General features: G+C 43.5%; 1 protein-coding gene across 1 annotated transcript in view; it reads right to left on the bottom strand.

Moving 5' to 3' along the window:
* ATAD1 (ATPase family AAA domain containing 1) overlaps positions 1-20,314 on the bottom strand; it is a 42,921-nt gene that overhangs the window by 21,937 nt on the left and 670 nt on the right. Inside the window, exons 2-6 of the mRNA XM_077454138.1 lie at positions 14,914-15,078; positions 13,452-13,550; positions 9,031-9,151; positions 2,366-2,566; positions 1,633-1,739 (exon numbers count right to left, since the gene is read on the bottom strand). Of these exons, the coding sequence (XP_077310264.1) occupies positions 1,633-1,739; positions 2,366-2,566; positions 9,031-9,151; positions 13,452-13,550; positions 14,914-15,075 (690 nt within the window). The 5' untranslated portion in view covers positions 15,076-15,078. The remainder of the gene's footprint in view (positions 1-1,632; positions 1,740-2,365; positions 2,567-9,030; positions 9,152-13,451; positions 13,551-14,913; positions 15,079-20,314) is intronic.

Below are 20,314 nucleotides of genomic sequence, written 5' to 3'. Positions count from 1 at the left end.
ATTTGAAGTCATATTTTCAAATGAACACAAGTTTTATTAGGATGTCAGGAACTACCTAAAAAAAAAAAAGGAAACTGACAGCCGCTGCCAGTCAAATAGTGCAGGGTGTGGCAGCAGCAGCAGTCCAATTGGAGTACAGGCACACTGTGCCAGTGTAAAAGGCAGATGCTTCAAAGGCTTCTGTACACTGGTCCTCCCTTGTGACAAGCTGGGCACAGGGGTGTGTCAGGATCAACAGGTAATTTTACATCCATGTAAACAATCAAAAGAGAAAAGGCTACTTTTTAATGCAACTACCGTATTTATTAGTGTATAACACACATTTTTTCCCCTTAAAATCATCGTTTGTGGCGGCTTTCAGCTGCTCTCGCAGTCCCACGTGAGCCTCTGAAAGCTGCCAAGAGCGGCCGAGTGCCGCAGAGAACGGCCGAGAGCTACACAGGACATCCGGCTCTGTATCTCGGCAGAACCATTTTTAAACGGTAAGGCTGCAAAATGGACACTGACAAGGCTTCATTGATGGGCATTTAAATGGCAAGTTTTTTTCCTTAACCACTTCAGCCCCGGACCATTTTGCTGGTCAAAGACCAGACCACTTTTTGCGATTCGGCACTGCGTCGCTTTAACTGACAATTGCGCAGTCATGCGACGTGGCTACCAAAAAAAATTGACGTCCTTTTTTTCCCCACAAATAGAGCTTTCTTTTGGTGGTATTTGATCACCCCTGTGGTTTTTATTTTTTGCACTATAAACAAAAATAGAGTGACAATTTTGAATTTTTTTTTTTTACTTTTTGTTATATTAAATATCCCCCAAAAATATATAAAAAAACATTTTTTTCCCCTCAGTTTAGGCCGATACGTATTCTTCTACATATTTTTGGTAAAAAAATAATAATAAATAAATAAAAAAAATCGCAATAAGCGATTGATTGGTTTGCGCAAAAGTTATAGCGTTTACAAAATAGGGGATAGTTTTATGGCATTTTTATTAATAATTTTTTTTTTTTTTTTTACTAGTAATGGTGGTGATCAGCGATTTTAATTGTGACTGCGACATTATGGCGGACACATCGGACATTTATGACACATTTTTGGGACCACAGTGCATTTAAATAGCACTGATTGCTGTATAAATGACAAATTCCAGTGTAGGGGTTAAGTGCTCCTAGGGGTGTGTTACCTACTGTTGGGGGCTGGGCTTTTATTTAGTGAACACTGATCTCTGCTCCAATCACATGGAGCAGAGATCTGCATCACTAGTTTGCTAGGCAGAATGGGGAGATGCTGTTTACAACAGCATCTCTCCGTTCAGCCGCCCGTGAGACGATCGCGGGTATGCCCGCGGCCATCGAATCCGCGGGAGCCGCGACCAGACTCACGGGGGTCCCGACCTCGCGATGGCAGGGCGGCAAATTTAAAGGGACGTACAGGTACGCCCATTTGCCTGCCCGTGCCATTCTGCCGACGTACATTGGCGTGCACTGGTCGGAACCGGTTAAAATTTCCTCCTAAACTTGGGGTGCGTGTTATATGCCGATAAATACGGTACATAATACAGACACATACCTGAAATTTGACATTTTGGGGTAACAAACTAAGAAAAAAAAGGCAGCTAGCCGTGGATAAATACCTGACAGCTATAATCCGTGTCCAGTCCATCCCACAGACTCATGAACTGAGCTTTCATCATTGCTGTTGCCTCATGGTCATTACTTGAACGACTCCGAAGGAAAGAATCTTTATGGATACAGAAGTTAAAAATGAGAAAATATGTTCAATGGAAGTGTGCAGCCCAGCTACCTCCAGAAACAAAGTTGAGCAAAACTATTACCATACACTACCCATGTACAGTGGTAGAAAGCCTTTTTATACCCCATGCCTTTACACTTTCAATACAAGAGCCTATTATGTAAAGATAAGTATGAATTGCCATGAAGCACTGTATTCCTAAGTCCTCCCCTACTTCCACTAGTCCATCCCAGCAGCCAAGAGATGTTATAGTAAAGCTCTTGGTTGTAGTGAAGCTGCAATGTCACAAAGATCTGTTTCCATTGTGTTTCATGGAGTGTGCAAAAGGCTTCCTTGCATATCAGACAGATGGTGCATGATGACAGCACCTGTCAATGTGTACGGTAACCATGTAATCCATGTGGATCCCAAAACAATGTCTCAAACTGAATAAAGAAATGTTCATGTTAGGGGTAGTTTGCTTCTGTTTCAGATCAGACTGTCCAATATTCAGAATGTGCTGATGTGTGGGCATAATTCAAGTTAACTTCAGAACCACATGTATTCATATGTAAGGTTTCACCAACCTTGAGTTAAAGTTTAACAACTGGAATTCTCAAAATAAAAAAAATTACCTATTTCATCAATGAAGATAATAGATGGCTGAAGCTTCACCGCCAGTGAAAACACCGCAGCAGCCAGTTTCTGGGACTCCCCATACCATTTGTCTGTCAAAGTGGATGGCTGCAGATTAATAAAGCGACACCCTGCTTCCTTTGCTGTTGCTTTGGCGATAAGAGTTTTACCACATCCTGGAGGTCCGTAGAGAAGGACACCTATAACATTTAATAGCACACAATTATGGATTAGCCAAATGGGCCGATTGCTGAGTGTAAATAATGAACATTCTTAACAAAACACAGCCAATCGGAAACGCAGGAATTCTAGTCGGGTTATGCTGCTGCTTACAGAAGATGAATTGGACACCCAGAAACTATTTAAAGTGGAGTTCCTTTAAAAAAAAAAAAAAAAAAATTAAAAGTCAGCAGCTACAAAAATACTGCGGCTGCTGACTTTTAATAAATCGGACACTTACTTGTCCCAGGGTCCAGCGAAGCCCCTCTCGTCTCCCCCTCCGCACGGTGGAACAGGCATTGTAACTGCATGAGTGAGACACGCACCGTGATTGGCCACGCAGTCATCTGGGACCTGTGCCATGTCCCAGATGACTGCCTAGAGGGGAGGAGGGAGAGCTGATCTCCCTTCCTCCGCCGAGAGAAGTGACATCAAGAGTTCAGGCTCTGAAGGAGGCAGACTATGAGGGACCCCCTAGCAACAGGTATTTAGAGGTGCATAAAAAATAAAAAAACATTTTCGCCAAAGGGTTTATTTTTTTATGTACATTAATTAATTTTTATTTTTGAGGGGGGTGGAACTCAATTTTAACAAACAATTTACCATAGTCCAACCAGTTATGCTAGCCTTCTGTGTGCAGCAGCCCCCCCCTCAGCCTCCCCAATACTTACCTGACGTCCTTCTCTGTCCAACGATGTCCACGAGTGTCACAGCCATCTGAGATTCTCCATACCGACTAGCTGAGACACTCAAAGACAATCAAAGTCAGCTAAGGAGAACAGGTGTTTAGACGGTGCAACCTTCCCACATAAAAGCTTCACCAGCTGCTCAGACCCTGCTGACACCTCCAGCGTACCAGAATAAAGGAAAGGGATGGTCAAGCACTCAGGATGACATCCAAAATAGTATTTCTTTATTAAATGCAGGTACAAAGCTGTAAAACCGCCTACATGTTTCGGACATTAGTCCTCAGTCATGGCTGATAAAACAAATGAATAACACTTAAAAATAGTATCTTCAAGAGGTCACATGATTAACCAACAAATAGAGGTGTGCATCTTCACTGGCCTCACGATTCGATTACGATTATCATGTCAACGATTCGATTCGGCGATGCATCGCGATTACAGCGCAAGTGCGCATGGTTTTCGTCAAAAAAAATTCAAGCAGTCAGGAGATCTCCATTTTTTTTATTCTATCTGTTCTTTTAAAAAAAAAAAAAAAAAGACAACACTCCCTGCATGTAGCAAAGTCTAAACATAGCAGACAACAACTTAAAGGAGCTCCAGGCTCTCCCCCAAAATACTAGGGGAGGTGGTCAGAGACTGCGCACATAGTACAGGGGGTGGTCAGAGACTGCGGACATAGTACAGGGGGTGGTCAGAGACTGCGGACATAGTACAGGAGGTGGTCAGAGACTGCGGACATAGTACAGGAGGTGGTCAGAGACTGCGGACATAGTACAGGAGGTGGCCAGAGACTGCGGACATAGTACAGGAGGTGGCCAGAGACTGCGGACATAGTACAGGAGGTGGCCAGAGACTGCGGACATAGTACAGGAGGTGGCCAGAGACTGCGGACATAGTACAGGAGGTGGCCAGAGACTGCGGACATAGTACAGGAGGTGGCCAGAGACTGCGGACATAGTACAGGAGGTGGCCAGAGACTGCGGACATAGTACAGGAGGTGGCCAGAGACTGCGGACATAGTACAGGAGGTGGCCAGAGACTGCGGACATAGTACAGGAGGTGGCCAGAGACTGCGGACATAGTACAGGAGGTGGCCAGAGACTGCGGACATACTACAGGGGATGGTCAGAGACTGAAGACATGGTACAGGAGATGGCCAGAGACTGGGGAAATGATACAGAAGATGGTCAGGCTGCAGACATGATACATGAGATCAGCAGTTAAGTATGATATCTTTTTTTTATTTGAAAGAAAAAATAATGCCCTTTAGTATCACTTTAACAAATCCATTGAGTCTTTTGGCAGCAACTTGGATTGTAAACAGGTCAACATCACAGAAAAAAAAAAAAAAAAAAAAAGGAAGACATTGCAATCAGTAAGAAATATACTGCTTGCAGATCAGTAGATGGTTCCAGAGGGGAGGGATGATAGGGAAATCACAGGAAGAAATTTGACAATAAAAGAGTTTGCGCAGCCCCCAATGTGTTAGGCAGACAGCATACACATACTAGATAGTTGCAGCAAGTGGGGGGGGGGGGGGGGATGTGCCACTTCTATACACTCACCGGCACATATATCAAGCATGACAGGCTTATCTCTCACCTCAGGAGCACTCCTACCAACCCCCCTCCTCTCCTCACAGCTTGTTACCTGAAGTCGACTCAGACACACAGCTGCAGTGATCTCTGTGTGTCTGAGCTCTGTGCAGTTCCGGCGCCCACCCATCGGGGAGATGTCCAGTGTCACTGTCCACTTGTCCAGAGCTACAAATCCCAGGAGGAGGGGGAGAGCCTGGGTGGGGGCAGCACGTGACTCTGAGGCTACATTGTCCGTGAGGATGGGACAGCACCAGGCGCAGCCAGCCGATGGGCGGCTTGTCATTCCAGCAAAGACACTGCTGTGCAGGGGGAGGAGCCGGAATGACGTCATGCATAATCGATTATGCTGGATAACGCATCGATGCCGAGTCGGGAAAGGGTATAATCGTGATGCATCGCTATGCCGATTATTTTCAACACCCCTACCAACAAAGTTGAATTAAAAATGCAAAAGAGAAAATCCAACATGACTCCGTGCAAAGCAACACATCACAAAAATATAGAAATATGAAAAACCAGGCATATAAAAAGTGATCCACAATAGCATGTGTAGTTTTTTTTCCCCCCAAAATGGATCATAAAAAATAGTGGGTGCTACATAAAAAAGGAAAAAAATATTATTTTGTAAGCATATGAAAAACCTGGCATATAAAAAGTAATCCACAATAGCATACACAATTAAAATTATCTCAAAACAGAACATCATCAGATCAGTGGATGCTTCATAAAGATGACGCTACTTGGACATAAAAAACAAAACATTTAAAAAAAAAAAAAAAAACATAAAAAGCTAGGCATATGAAAAGCAAGCAACCCACACTAGCATGCCACTGAAACCAATACACCTTAGGATAAGAGGTTATGTAATGCCTTATCAGTGTACACAATAGCATAGCTCCCAACTGTCCTTGATTTCGAGGGACTGTCCCTGATTTTGAGTCATGTCCCTCTTTCCTCCTCATTTGTCCCTCATTTTGGTCTGATCTATATACCGTATTTATCGGGGTATAACACGCACCGGCGTATAACACTCACCCCAAGTTTAGGAGGGCATTTTAAAGGAAAAAAGTTTTAGGAGGGAAGTTTTAGGAAAAAACAAAAAAAAAAAAAAAAACAAAAAAAAAAAAAACTTACATTTAAATGCCTATCAATGCAGCCTTATCAGTGTGCATCTGCAGCCTTGTCCATCATTGCAGAATGATCAGTGTCATTTGCAGCTTGCCCCACGCTGTTTGCAGCTTTGCAGTGTCATTTGCAGCTTGGCCATGTTTAAATTGCCCGCCGCCGAGACAGACCGAGCGACTGCCGCCGAAAAAGACCGAGCCGACTTGCTCGGCTGCGCTCGTAGTCCCGCCTCCCTGCTGTTTCTCTAGCGAGAGCTGCTGAAAAAGACCGAGCCGTCTGTACTGTGTATTCGGCTAGGCTCCGCTCGCAGTCCCGCCCAGTATTATGTGGTGAGTTCTCTGCATTTGGAGGATCGGCATGCGGTCTCCAGCCTTGGGTCTTTTACAGTTCTTAGAGATGTAAAGACCTTTTTCTGACAACCGCTTTTCTATTATTGCGCCGTGCAGAATGGAAGCATACTGAGGGGTCCTGGGCTCCATCTAAGCATGCGTTGGTAATTCTTCTTTGAATTTGTTAAACAGTAACCTGTTCCTACTCTGGTATGCCCAGTGTAACACCTTAATAGGAACATCACCTAGGGCTCAAATCAAGGTCAGCTAACCCCTCTGAAATGCCTTCTGCATGAAGATGTGCCCTACTTCTACAAGTGGGGGGGGGGGGTTAATTGTGCATCCGGGTGGGTCCTTGAACAGTTTTTTCCTCTCTTGCATTCAGGTACAGAGAACCCCCCCCCCCCTTTAGCTCACAGGCTAATCTTTTGCCTCTGCGCCCCCTTCATTTGATTCCTTTTTTCAGGTATGCTTTCTGTCCCTGAAACAAGAAAAAAAAAAAACTCCATAGTAGAACAGGGTAACCCCAAAAGGTTCTTCCTCTCCAGAGGGACTCTCTGAACTATATGGGCAAGTAGGACCAGCTCTAGATGTTCCCTACGTGGACAAGGATATAGATCTTAGTCGTCACTTGGGCTCTACTGATGCTTCCAGGAGAACTGGCTTCTGCATGCAGTCCATTACCTTCCCCTGGCATGCCCAATGTAGATTCCTCAGGCAACCAGCTGTTAAAAGATTCAGCTTTTTGGATCCTTTTAAGATCCAGCCATATCAGGTCTCGGGGGGGTACCAGAGTTGGTGTCTACCTGGCTTAAGACATCCCTAAAAAAGGCAATTCATTCCTTCTTCACCATCAAGGGAGTATAGAGCATTAGAAGAACCCTCCTCAGGATGGATTCCCCCTTTCCCAGCCTTTCTTGGCTATCTCCAGTCTCCCTCCCTGCAGTTGAGGGGTTGGGTCCTGTCTCTGCAGATCAGGTAGTCCTTGGCGTAATTCTTTAGTCTCAGACAACTGGGGTAGTCTCTTCCTCCTGTTCCTATGAAATTTCACTACCTCTATCCCTGGGACTACCTTACAATCCCTAAAAATAGTTCCATCCACATCAGGGGGTTTTGCCTTGGCTAGGTTTCCCATTTTAGACTCTGTTAGATTCCATCTAGGTGTTGCAGCACATTAGCCCTGGGGAAAGAGTGGAAGTCCCAAAAAGACAGCAAAAGTTGACTGCCTGCATTTGACAATACTGAGGAGTATTAGTCTCACTCAAATGGTTATCTAAAAGGATATTGCCTTGGTTGCCTCACCTGAGCCAGCAGCATCTACACCAAGAGGTGTACATCGGATGTTAGGATGCGAGTGAAGTTTATTGCTCAAGGGCTCTGTGCTTCCATGAAAGTGGAGGAGAGAGTGAGGCTTAACACAGTAAGGCCTAGTTTACATTTGTGGCAGTCATTTCTGCTCCTCTGGGTAGTTGACAGGAGGCTGAGGGGCACTATTGTTAACCATTAAAACCCACATTACAGCAATGCAACGGGTGTGGCTCCATTCTCTTGACAGGGTCACGTTTGTTGGTGGTACTGCCTGCCGAATGCAACCAGCTCTAATTTTGGCTGCAGCCATATCATGTGCAGAATCCTAGTCAGCTGCATTTGCAGCTTAAGGGGGCAGAAAAACTGTAGCTAAACCACCTATTTTTATTACCCCCCTCACCACCAAGTGTAAACAAGTCCTCAGGCTGGTGCTGGATGGAAAGACTGTAGTGTGGTTAAACACCTCAAGTGAGTTGCAACTGACAGAGGCCAGTGCAGCAGACCACCGAGATATCTGAGCGCAGTAGTCTTAGAAGGAATGTTTGTGGTTACATTGTAAGAACTGTTGCTAGGAATGAATGAAAGGAATGGTATTCTATCAATTCCTGTTGTATAATATAATTGGCAGGAAATGTATACACGGATCAATAAAATAAGTGAAAGCAACATTTTTCTCTGATCTCTGCGAGTACAAGCATTTAGATATCCTTGCCAGAATGGCATAATTAGCCATTTTAATAAGGGAGGATGCCCTGAAGTTATTGGGTTTGTGGATGTTTAAACAAAGAGGACGTCTGGAACCCCGCTATGCCACGCAAGTCTTTTTGTAAGCAAATCTTGCCAAGACAGCCTTTCATTTCACAACTGCTGTTACCAGTAAGGACATCACATAAGTCCTTCCTCCATACACACTGGCCAGAGTGAGTTATGACCCAAGAAGTTAATTTTACAGCAGTAAAAAAGAAAAAAACTGCACACATACCAAAAAAAAAAAAAATAAATAAATAAAAAAAAAGACTGCATTCACCCAGTTTTATATGTTGGCTGGCAATCACATTTATAATGGAAGCTGCAAGATGATTGCACTAGAAATCTCAGCTCTGACCAACTTTCTATGTCATTCAAATGATGTTGTCACTTTTCTCTAATGGATTTTACTAGCAAATCGAAAAAAGAAAAATACTGAGCAACCAAAGTGTGACAACTTGTTTTTGCTATGGAGACGTTAAAGGGCACATATTTTCACTGAACTCTCCAGCAGAATAAGACAACATGTGAATCACCCACCAAAACTGAAAGTAATTTTGTGGACATGAATATAGATTTCCATACCTTGATAAAAAAAAAATTTGAAATTTATAAAAATAAGTATGTATGTTAGCAAAGCGCACAATACCTTTGGGAGGCTGCAGAAGTCTCGAGTTCTCAAATAAATGCTTCTTTCTTATTGGGAGAATAACGGTATCTTTCAGATCTGTTATCACATCATCCAGGCCAGCAATGTCGCTCCATGTCACCTGGTGAGGAAGAAAAAACACAGTGTCCATGTTTATTTAGGAAAAACAGTCTCTTAATGGAGGGTAGAGGGTTAGGGGTGAGTTCAGGTACTTAAATTGCAAGGTGAAAGAGAATCCAGAGAATAAAACTGCTCCACAACTGGATTGAACAACCCCCGGAAAGACCTCTCTCACTAGGCCTAGCAGCCGGTGGGATGCTCGGTAAAATCTCTGCCACAGACTTGTGAGATACACTTGAGCATTACTGAGGTATATGGATAAATTTAAAGAACTGACATATGATACCAGTTTCTCCCAGCCGACCCTGCGGTACCGTATGAGTGTTGATCCAGGTGGCTTCCTGGCTCCTTCAGAGAAACCAGCCTCTCCTGAAAGAGTCCTCCGCCGGGGTTCTTCAGTTGCTGGCCCTACCCTTCTGATGAGATGGCACCGGACCATCCCTGGATCAGTAGGCTCCGAAATTCACTTGGGCCTATCGCTTCAGTTGCGTCGCCTCGGGCTAGCCAGCCCAGAGACACAGGATGCATAGTTCCACACCCCAGGCCAGGAGGACCACCCAAACCAAACAGACAGAAAAGTACTCCCCCGCCAACATGGCGTTGGTACCTTAAATACCACCCCCAGAATGCCCAGCAGGAAACCACTCCCACTGGGCTGGTTCCGAGGGATAAGTGGCATTCAATGCATCCAGCTAGACTGTGTTTCAACTCTTGCCAACGGTGACAGGGACACCTGCGGTCAAAGGAGAACCTAGTGCAACCTAGCTGGACTGGTACAGAAACCAGAAATTTAGAGAAATAATCCCGAAGCCCAACTGTGGCTTCATGCAAGTTAAAGCGGGAGTCCACCGGGACTCCGCGTTTTTTTTTTTTTTTTTTTTAAAAGCCAGCAGCTACAAATACTGCAGCTGCTGACTTTTAAATAGTGACACTTACCTGTCCAGCGCGCCCGCGATGTCGGCACCCGAAGCCGATCGCTCGCTCGTCTGGCGGGTCCTGCCGCCGCCATCTTGGGTATGGGAATCAGGAAATGGAGCCTTTCGGCTTCATTTCCCGGTTCCCTACTGCGCATGCGCGAGCCGCGCGGCACAATCCGGACGGTCCCCGCTGCCTCTGGGAGCTGTGTGTTTCCCAGCAGGCAGCGGGGCACTTGCTGAAGGGGGCGGGCGCTTGCGGAAAGGGGCGTAACGTACGCCCCTTTCCGCAGAGAGCTAGCCCGGAAGTGGGTGCAGTTACCTGGAATATCCAGGTAACTGCACCCCCCTCCCCCCTGAAAGGTGCCGATTGTGGCACCGGAGGGGGGGGGGGATTCCGATGAGCGGAGGTCCATTTTAGGGTGGACCTCCGCTTTAACTTTACAAAAACAATAGCCTGCTCGTCAGGAGCCAGCGCTGCACTTAAAATACTTTTTTTTTTTGTAATTTCTGCAATATTGTGCTAGGTGCTGTTTTAAATAGCTTTTCAAGTGCGGTTATAAGCTCGGCAGTTATTTATCTATTTTTACATGATAATGTAGTTAATATTCTGCCCAACATTCCTTATAGATCATTACTGACTATACTGGATTACTGATCTGGCACTTCCTGTCATGCTATCCTATCAAGACAACGCAATGTTTCTAGGATGCCATTTACAATTCTCCACACTGTATGGATTTTTTTTTTTTTATAAGTCAGCTGGGTACAGTCTGAAGGGAACTAGTGGTCACTACTTTACAGTGGTAGTGTCTTTCAGTGTAGGATTGTTAGACATTACCACAGAGGCTGCGGTAGTAAAGCAGGTAAGCATACAAAACAAAGGCTTATGTACCATTAGGGAAGGTTAGAATGAAGGTTAAGGTGAGTGCTAGCGATAGAAGGGACTGCAGGTTAAGGTTCCTCTCACAGAATCCTCACAGTGATGGACTTCTGGGCACTAAAAATTAATGTACGGGGGGAATCACAGTAACAAGTGGTTTATTTAGATCTCAACAAAGGAGTCAGGAGACCCAATAAAACAAGTATTCACTTTTAGGAATTTTTTTTACAAAATGTTGAGGAGCTAAGCTTTGGTTCAGTATTGAAGTAAAATAGATAATTAGGTTAAAGGATAGATGCTCTTTTTAATTTCCAAGGTTAACTTTAAATGTCGCGAGGAGGTTCAATGCAAAGGTGGCCATAGAATGCTTGATTTTTTTCCTGTTCTGTCTGTAGATATGCATCTACCCCCTGCCTCCAGAAAACTACAGGAGGGGGTGGATAAAAGACCAGTCACTTTACACAAGCAGAAAGAGCAGCATTGATGGGACTTTATTACAGAAAACTCAGGCAGTTGTTTCATTCTGAATTACTACACATAAGTGGAGGAAATATACAAAGGAGGCCAAGATTTAACAATATACATGCATCTTATATTTAGAAAAATTTGTTTTGCCTGAAGCCAGCTTTGAAAATATTGCAAGTACAGAAAAATTAACAGTTGATTCTGCCAGAAAACCATGGCGAAGAGGAGAACAGGAAATGCTCTCTAGTCCAGCAAGGAAGAACTGGGTAGGGCAGCCAAAATGCTTGGGAAATCAGTGCAAAAAGGGGCACCGTTATGTCCGGGTCAGCTCACATAGGATCTTAGGACTTTAGTACAGCTTCAAGGTTGAGGGAGTAGGTTCAATGAGTCAGTTTAGGTAAAGTTATGGGCTTTTTTTTTTTTTATAAAATTATAAATCTACACACTTTTCAATTATTTTCAGAGTCAACTGCAGGAAACTACCACACCAGATCCCTTTTGCTGAAATCTACTGTGCCAGTCATGGTGCAACTCTCCTTGTTAAATTCTTAATATTGCAGAACAATCAATTAATTAGGAGTCAAGCTCTGGGAAAAGTGACACCAAAGCCTTGGAAGAAGGCAGAGTCACGGACAAGGACACCTTTCCACTGGACTCACAACAACACAACCCAACAGGTAACATAGTTCTTCAGGTTGGGGGGGGGGAAACAACACACAATACAGAATACAGTTTAACCAATACCAAAAAAACTTTCATATACAGAAACCTATGACCAGCTTACAAACCCTTAGTATGTGGTGGCTGCTTTGGTTTGTTCCAGGTTATCTGGCCAGTGACACACGTCATGTCTAAGGGTTCATTCACATGTGTGTTGATTATGAAGAACAAAGCAATGCTCACTAAATGCTCCTATAGCATGAATAAATGCCCGTGGAGGTGTTGCTTTTTCTAGTGAGAAGCGCTTAAAGGGGAAGTGATGTAAATAAAATGATCTATTTTGGAGGTGTGGTTAAGGTTGTGGTGCGATAGACATGTGATTTATCTGCAAGATGGATTCATATACTTTTATCTCTTTGACACTTGGGTTGATCCAGCTGAGCTTTGCTGAAACAAAAAGCTTTGCCACTGACAATAATGTTCAATGCCTCCAATCCCGCCAGGCACTGTCAGTATTGCTGGCTGGTTGATGCTGTTGCCTGCACACAGAAACAAAATGGTGTTACCTCAGGGTTGCTCTGTACAAATTGGAAGTGACTGGAGGTGCTCTGTCCTAGTTCTCCGTTATTTCCGAGTGAATTCTGGGATACAGAAACCTCCGCTGTCTTCTCCAATGCCCAGCTAACCTTTTATAAATGCTTCACTAATGCACCATAAATGCTCTAGGTGCTGTTAAAGGTGTGTTTGAGCATTACCATTGAAATCAATGTAAGTGGCTAACAAGCTTCAGTGCCCCATTGAAAGGGACATGCTGCTTAATTTTTAACACAAGACATGACAACGCCACCGCTCCTGTGTGGGGACATTGTAATATTCATGGAAGGTATTGAAGTCCGGTTATGAGGCTTTAAAAATGCTGAATAAACACAAGGTATTGACACACGTCTGAACGAGCCCTAAAAGTGGCTACAGAGTGTCTTAGGGTGGACAGCAGCATTATCAGCCTACTAGATGGACTTTACATAAATGACCAAGTAAATTAAAGCCTGAATACAATGAATACTTTTAAAGCAGGTACAGCAACAGTTTTTTTTCTTCATTTTGGGATAAATGCTTCATACAAATGAATAACAGCTGTCCATTGTAAGCAGCTGTTGGTGTTAAATTGTTAGGTTCAGCTCTCTAAATTCAACTTTTTGTTAAAAGGGAGTTGAAACATAACAGACTTACTGGCTTGTAAGCATTGTGTGACAAACTGCATCATAATGTCCCTTTTGATTTTCCCCATAGGTTTTCTTAAATTAGAAACTAAGAAAGATATGGTACCCTACTTTCAAAATAAACAATGCTTTCAGTGAGGTCACTGTGCCACAACATACCAGCATGCTGAGTGGGTCGACAAGATGGGCTGCAATGCTCATTTCATATTCAGTGAGCTTAACGTTCGTTACACCAATCTGCCTCATTAGTTTCTCAGCCTGAAAAGCAGAACAAAGACACAAAACAGCTTCATCATTAAGCAAACAAGACATTTTAGCAATTTACCTAATGAAAAAAAGAACACATTGGCATTTATACAGTGTTTGCTTTATATTGTGTCTGGGTGAGTTTGCCTTGTGTCAGTATAAATCATTTTTTAGATAATGCAGGTGCACACTAATTTACCTAAAGTGCAACTGTAGTGATGTAAATCTTCCAGGTGCCATCTGCATGTAGCATCAGTTTTCTTCTAAAACACCATGGTAGACCTTAACTATATGTACATACCAACTTCAACCAGGAAACAGGATGGGCAGCCACTAGGGCCTACCCAGAGGAGTGGTGGGAAAAACACAAATGGTTTGAAATTCATGTTAGGGGAAAGTCTGATTGGCTGGGCCTAAGTTAACTGGCTTAGCGTCATCTTTTATAGTGACGCCTATGACTAGTCTGTCAGGGACCAAAAAAAATAAAAATAAAAAAATTACATTTTAAATGCCCATCAATGCAGCCTTCCCCAGCGTTTATCTGCAGCCTTGCCCAAAATTGCAGAACGTTTGGATTTTAAATTTAGCGCCACAGCCGATATATTCGGCTCCTTTCGGCTTGTCCCCGCTGTCTCTGAGGGCAAGAGGAGCGCTGCCGACATAGACCCAGCCAGCTCCACTCGCAGTCACCCCCTTTCCTGCCCTTTGGCCCGACTCCTATGATGGACTCAACACTGATCCAATGGTGGGATGTAAAGGCTAGGAGGCGGGACTGGGCTTAACTGCTAGCGGAGTCAAGCACACAGTAGACTCGGCACTCCTCTTGCCGACACAGACAGCGGGGATCAGCGTATAACATGCACATGCACCCATGATTTCCCCCCATGGTTTAAGGGGAAAAAAGTACATGATATACGCTGATAAATATGGTATGTACATTCATGTATTATGAATTCCATTGGTGAACTTTGTATAACAACATTTTTTAACGGATGTTGTCTGTTGGCAATACCTACTGTTTTGTATCTAGATAAAAATGGCACAGAGCTGCCTTTTACATATTTCTACTTCTCTATACTCTTCTCTGCCTAAAAAGTCCAAGGGGGGCGGCTCCTTTTGCACTAATTGCATGTTCTCTATGCTGATTCTAGACTATGTTTAATATTAGGTATCTGACATAACGAAGCTAAACTATATAAAAAGCATCAGACAGACTATAGCTGTTCCCCATAGCAAAGTAATATTTGCTTTTTCTAAAATACTCAAGCAATAACAAATTGAACTGGTTACCAAAAACCAAACCATTGCTAAAGAACCTATCTCAGTATATCTCCTGCTGTATTTAATATGATCATCTTTAATCATACTACTTTACCTGCTTCTGAGCTTCGATTTTCTGTTTTCTGGTAGGATCTATGGCATCAACCATCCATTTAATTGTGAAGTAGGTGACTGCTCCAAATATTGTCAGTCTGAAGATTAAGCCAACAACTTCATTCCGGCTTAGAGGACGAGAAAAGGCTTCTGTGTGGACCATTTTCTATAGTACAAGGCAAAGTTAAAAGTTTTTAGAGCTACACCACCACCTAGTGGCTACAGGTGGTAATGAAAAAAAAAAATAGCATTTGAGGAAAAAGCACAGACACAAAAATATGTTATTAATTTCCATATATATGGTACATATACACACACACACACACGAGGGTCCTTCAAAAAGTTTCCGCACTTTTTTTCAACTCTTAAGATTTTCAAATACACATATTACACTAATTATCCACTTTCAGACCAGACAATTTTGCTGGCTTAAGACCACACCACTTTTTGCAATTCGGCACTGCGTCGCTTTAACTGACAATTGTGCGATCGTGCGGCGTGGCTCCCAAACAAAATTGACGTCCTTTTTTTTCTACAAATAGAGCTTTCTTTTGGTGGTATTTGATCACCCCTGCGGTTTTTATTTTTTGTGCTATAAACAAAAATAGAGCGACAATTTTGAAAACAATGCATTATTTTTTACTTTTTGTTATAATAAATATGCCCCAAAAATATATAAAAAAAAGTTTTTTTCCCTCAGTTTAGGCTGATACGTATTCTTCTACATATTTTTGGTAAAAAACAAACATCTCAATAAGCGATTATTGATTGGTTTGCACAAAAGTTATAGCGTTTACAAAATAGGGGATAGTTTTATGGCATTTTTATTAATTTTTATTTTTTTTTTTTTGCTAGTAATGACGGCGACCAGCGTTTTTATTGTGACTGCGACATTATGGCGGACACATTGGACATTTTTGGGACCATTGTCATTTATACAGCAATCACTGCTATACAAATGCAGTAAATCCTGTGTAAATGACACTGGCAGTGAAGGGGTTAACCAGTGGGTGGCAGTGTAGGGGTTAAGTGTCCCTAGGGGCGTGTTACTAACTGTGGGGGGCTGGGCTTTGTTTTAGTTAACACTGATCTCTGCACCAATCACATGGAGCAGAGATCAGCATCACTTGTTGCTAGGCAGAACGGGGAGATGCTGTTTACATCTCCTTGTTCAGCCGCCCCATGAGACGATCACGGGTAGGCCCATGGCAATCGAGTCCGCGGGACCGACGACCAGCACGCGAACGCACCGCCGGAGGCGCGTTGGCGATAGCAGGGCAGCATTTTAAAAGTGGACGTACCTGCCCGTGCCATTATGCCGACGTACAATGGCGTGCGGCGGTCAGGAAGTGGTTATACTAAACTGCAAGGTCAGCCGATGTAGTGTCATATTTTGCTCCCCATCGTAGAATACCCTGGAAGTGATGTGGGGCCACAAATTTCACACTGCGCATGCGTTCCAAAGGATTTGCGACAATGCAGACCAGTGAATCTGTCAGATAATGTCACGGAAGTGAGGGGAGGTAATCCCCTCCCCGAGCCTCGGTTACCAGCTCTCTCTCCACTCTGTCTAAAGTTAACGTCACTCTGTCTACAGTTAACGTCACGATTTCCTCCCCTCACTTCTGTGACATTATCTGATGGTTTCACTGAACTGCATTGTCGCAAAACCTCTGGAACGCATGGCGCAGGTGTTTGGAACGCATCGCGCATGCGCAGTGCAAAATTTCTTGCCGCAACTTCACTTCCGGAGCATTCTACGATGGGAAGCAAAATATGACACTACACCGGCTTGCCAGACAGGCTAATCACATGACACTCTCAGACATGACCAATTACTGCTCCTCCTGCCCTCACCGTTTCCAACAAAAATATAAGAGTGGAAAATTTTTCAAGCCCTATATACAGGTGCATCTCATAAAATTATAATATCATCACAAAGTTTATTTCAGTAATTCAAATCAAAAAGTGAAACTCATTTTATATACAGTATCGCACAAAAGTGAGTACACCCCTCACATTTTTGTAAATATTCTATTGTATCTTTTTATGCGACAACACTGAAGAAATGACACCTTGCTACAACAAAGTAGTAAGGGCCGGTTCACACAGCGAGGCGAGGCGACGCGACACGGCTCGCCTCGCTCCCGCAAGTCTCCCCCGTTCTGTACTATGGAACCGTTCTGAGAGGAGCGACTCGAGTCGCTCCGACTCAGAAAAAAGGTTCCTGTACTACTTCGGGGCGACTTGCATTGACTTCTATACAGAAGTCCTCTGCAAGTCGCCGCTGAGCTCCCCGCAGGTCGCGGCGAGGTAAGTCGGAGACGCCTCGCCGCGCCTCGCTGTGTGAACCGGCCCTAAGTGCACAGCTTGTATAAGGCCTCATGTACACTGCTGCTGGTAAACGGATGTTTAGGAGCAGTTGGGGTTTTTTTTTTTTTAACTGCTCCTGAACCCTCCTCTAGGTTATCTTATCAGTACATGTACACAGGAAATTTACAGTTGTTTCTAAGCAGTTGAGTTTTTAAGCATTTTTTGGAAAGCAAAAAAATGCATTCAGGGCGGATGCTTAGAATTTAATTTATGTGCATTTTTAATGTGGATAGATTTTTGACTATTTAATTTATTTATTTTTTTAAATGCTCCAAACACAGCATGTAAATGCGGAAAAGTACCAGTTACTTACCGGTAACTGTCTTTCTGGGAAATCTTCCAGGACGGCACACCTGAGAGATGAGAGGCTCCTCCCTACAGGAAACACAATCAATCGACAGCTGTTTTAAGTCCCCACCCTTCCCCTTGATCCTCAGTTTGTAGAGAAGTAACTCCTGAACCAGGTTCACAAGGGAAATCATTCCTCATAGGTACTCACCTTCTAGTGTTCTAGAATTTTCCCTCCTCCAACGGGCGGGAAGTAGGCCTGCCGTCCTGGAAGATTTCCCAGAAAGACAGTTACCGGTAAGTAACTGGTACTTTTCTCAAGTCATCTTCCAGGACGGCACACCTGAGAGGATAAACAAGTACCTCAGGCCTACCTTAGGGTGGGGCCACTGCAAAACCCTCTTGGCGAACCTTGGCTCTGCAGTGAGCTTTACCTCCATTCCATACGCTCATATGCTTGATGAAGGCATCTTAGCTGGATCATGCGGCTGATCTGCAGGTCTGCTCCACAGATGTTCCTGCCTTTTCCGCTTCAGATGCAGTATCTAGGTGAAATGGGCTCTTAAAAATGGAATCAGAAAACATGTTAAACTTGTAGGTTAGCAATGTTGCCTATCTCACACATCTAACAACCATGGCCTATTATGCCTGTAGGTGCTACTTAGAACCACTAAAAAGATAAATAAGAGACCTGTGTAAGACAAGGACACTACATTAATCAATAAGAGGGCCTGTCTTAACACTATCCTGTTGAGGGAAATAAAACTGCTTCCTTTTTATCTTTATGTCAGCAAAAGACTAAAGGGAAGCCTACTTAAGGGAAATAGATTAACAGAAGCTTGAACCCTGGGTTTAAGGCACGCCCAATCTATGTCCTTACTTACGCCTGAGAGCCTTCTTCAGGAGATTAAAGTCCCTAGCAGGAGTAGACTACCCATATTGCTATGTCTAGTTTTGCTAAAAGGGCAAAATGAAGGCCATGCACCGAGCCGAAACCTATTCGATCGGGTATACATCTTTATACTTCATCCTTAGGCCCTAATACTCCTCTGAACAGAACTCTCCAAGTTCTTACTAAACAGGGCGATTCATTATCCCCTTCCTCCAGTGTCCCATAACCCTACAGGGCTTCAACCCTAGGAAATGGTTCTGGCATCCCTGAATGCAAGTGGTCAAGGTTTTCTGACATGTGAAAGCTGCAGCCCGAACTCCTGGCCCCTCCATGGAAAAGAAGGCTGAAATACAAAAAGGTGATACATGCATTATTAATATCACAAATAAAATGATCATAGATTGTGGGCACGGCACAATAGATTTAGACAGAAAGGACACAAGCATAGACAACAATGTTGTGTGCCTGAGTGTGACTGGCTAAACCAATATATCAAATATGGGAAGAGACCCAAATCTGAACCTCAATGTAGACAAACAGTCCTCATAGTCTGGTTTTCTGATGTGCTGCCAAGACGTAAAAACATTAAGACTCAAGCAAACACTAAATGCTGCGTATTTCTTTAGTGCAGCTAGCTAGGTCATAACTGATATATAAATACGGAAAGGACAGGAACCCCCTTTACTGTTGTGCTTTACCTATGTACAGCAAAACAAGGCTATAAAGACAGAAAGACCCAAACTTCTATGTTGTGTATTTCTGACAAACCACCACAGTTATAAGATTAATATGAACACCAACTCCCGTGTTGTGCATTTTTGCTATGCCACAGGGAAAAATATGGAACACAAGACAATCCTTTCTGTCATGCACTTCTGTAGTGTAGTTCAGATAGAACCAACACTGAGAAAGGACACAAGCAACCTGCAGCATTGTGTTTTTCTGAAACAGAAAGCACCAACAAGCTTCAATCTTGAGTATTTCTGCTGTGCAACAACATAAAAGCAGACACTGAGGAAAAAGACAGACAGCCTTTACAGCTGCAATCTTTCTGGTCTGCTGCAAAATAAAACAATAACGCCATGATGAGTATTCCTGCTGTGTAGCAAAACCTCAATCAGAAGGGACAGATAAGTTTAGGGTTCCCACACCCGTGCGACCCAACCTGCGACTTGGGACTGCAAGACGCATGAGAAGTCATATACTATGGCTTCCAATGGGTACCATTTGTGTCTGTGCGACACCAGCAGTCCCTGATTCCTGGATCCACAGACCTCAAGATTACACAGGTCGCAGGGAAAAAAAAAAACAAATAGCAATTTTCAGGTCGAATAAGTAAGGGGTCCCCAATGCTGTGACTCCCTGGAGGATTGTAGCCAACAAACCCCTGCTGTGTATCCCTAAGATGCAGAAAGGTAGATCCATGAGAAACACTGCTTAGCCTGATATACAAACGATAAGGCAGTAAATATAGGACATACAGGACACAAACATTCAATCTTTGTGTATGTCTGATGTGTAGTAATATACCAATACTGAGCAGAGAGGCCACCATCCTCAATGTGTCTCTCAGCTGAGCAGCAAAAACAAAATCAGAAAAAGACAAGCAATCTTCACTGCTGTGTCCTTTCTGATAGGCAGCCAATAAGGCAGTATATGCAAGACATAAAAGGACAGACAACCTTCAATCTTGTATATGTCTGATGTGCAACAATATAACAATTCTGAATAGAGATAGCACATCCATATTGAAGCGATTTGGCCTTGCGACTCAACATGTCAAATCGCATGGCTAAAATCAGCACAACACCACTTTGTGGTGCTACATGGATTACCAAAGGCAGTATAT

Source organism: Lithobates pipiens, unplaced genomic scaffold (genome assembly GCF_037356315.1).
Source record: "Lithobates pipiens isolate NorthernLeopardFrog02 unplaced genomic scaffold, aLitPip1_a1.2 Scaffold_25, whole genome shotgun sequence".
Lineage (NCBI taxonomy): Eukaryota > Metazoa > Chordata > Amphibia > Anura > Ranidae > Lithobates > Lithobates pipiens.
This window is presented reverse-complemented; position numbering and strand designations above follow the sequence as displayed.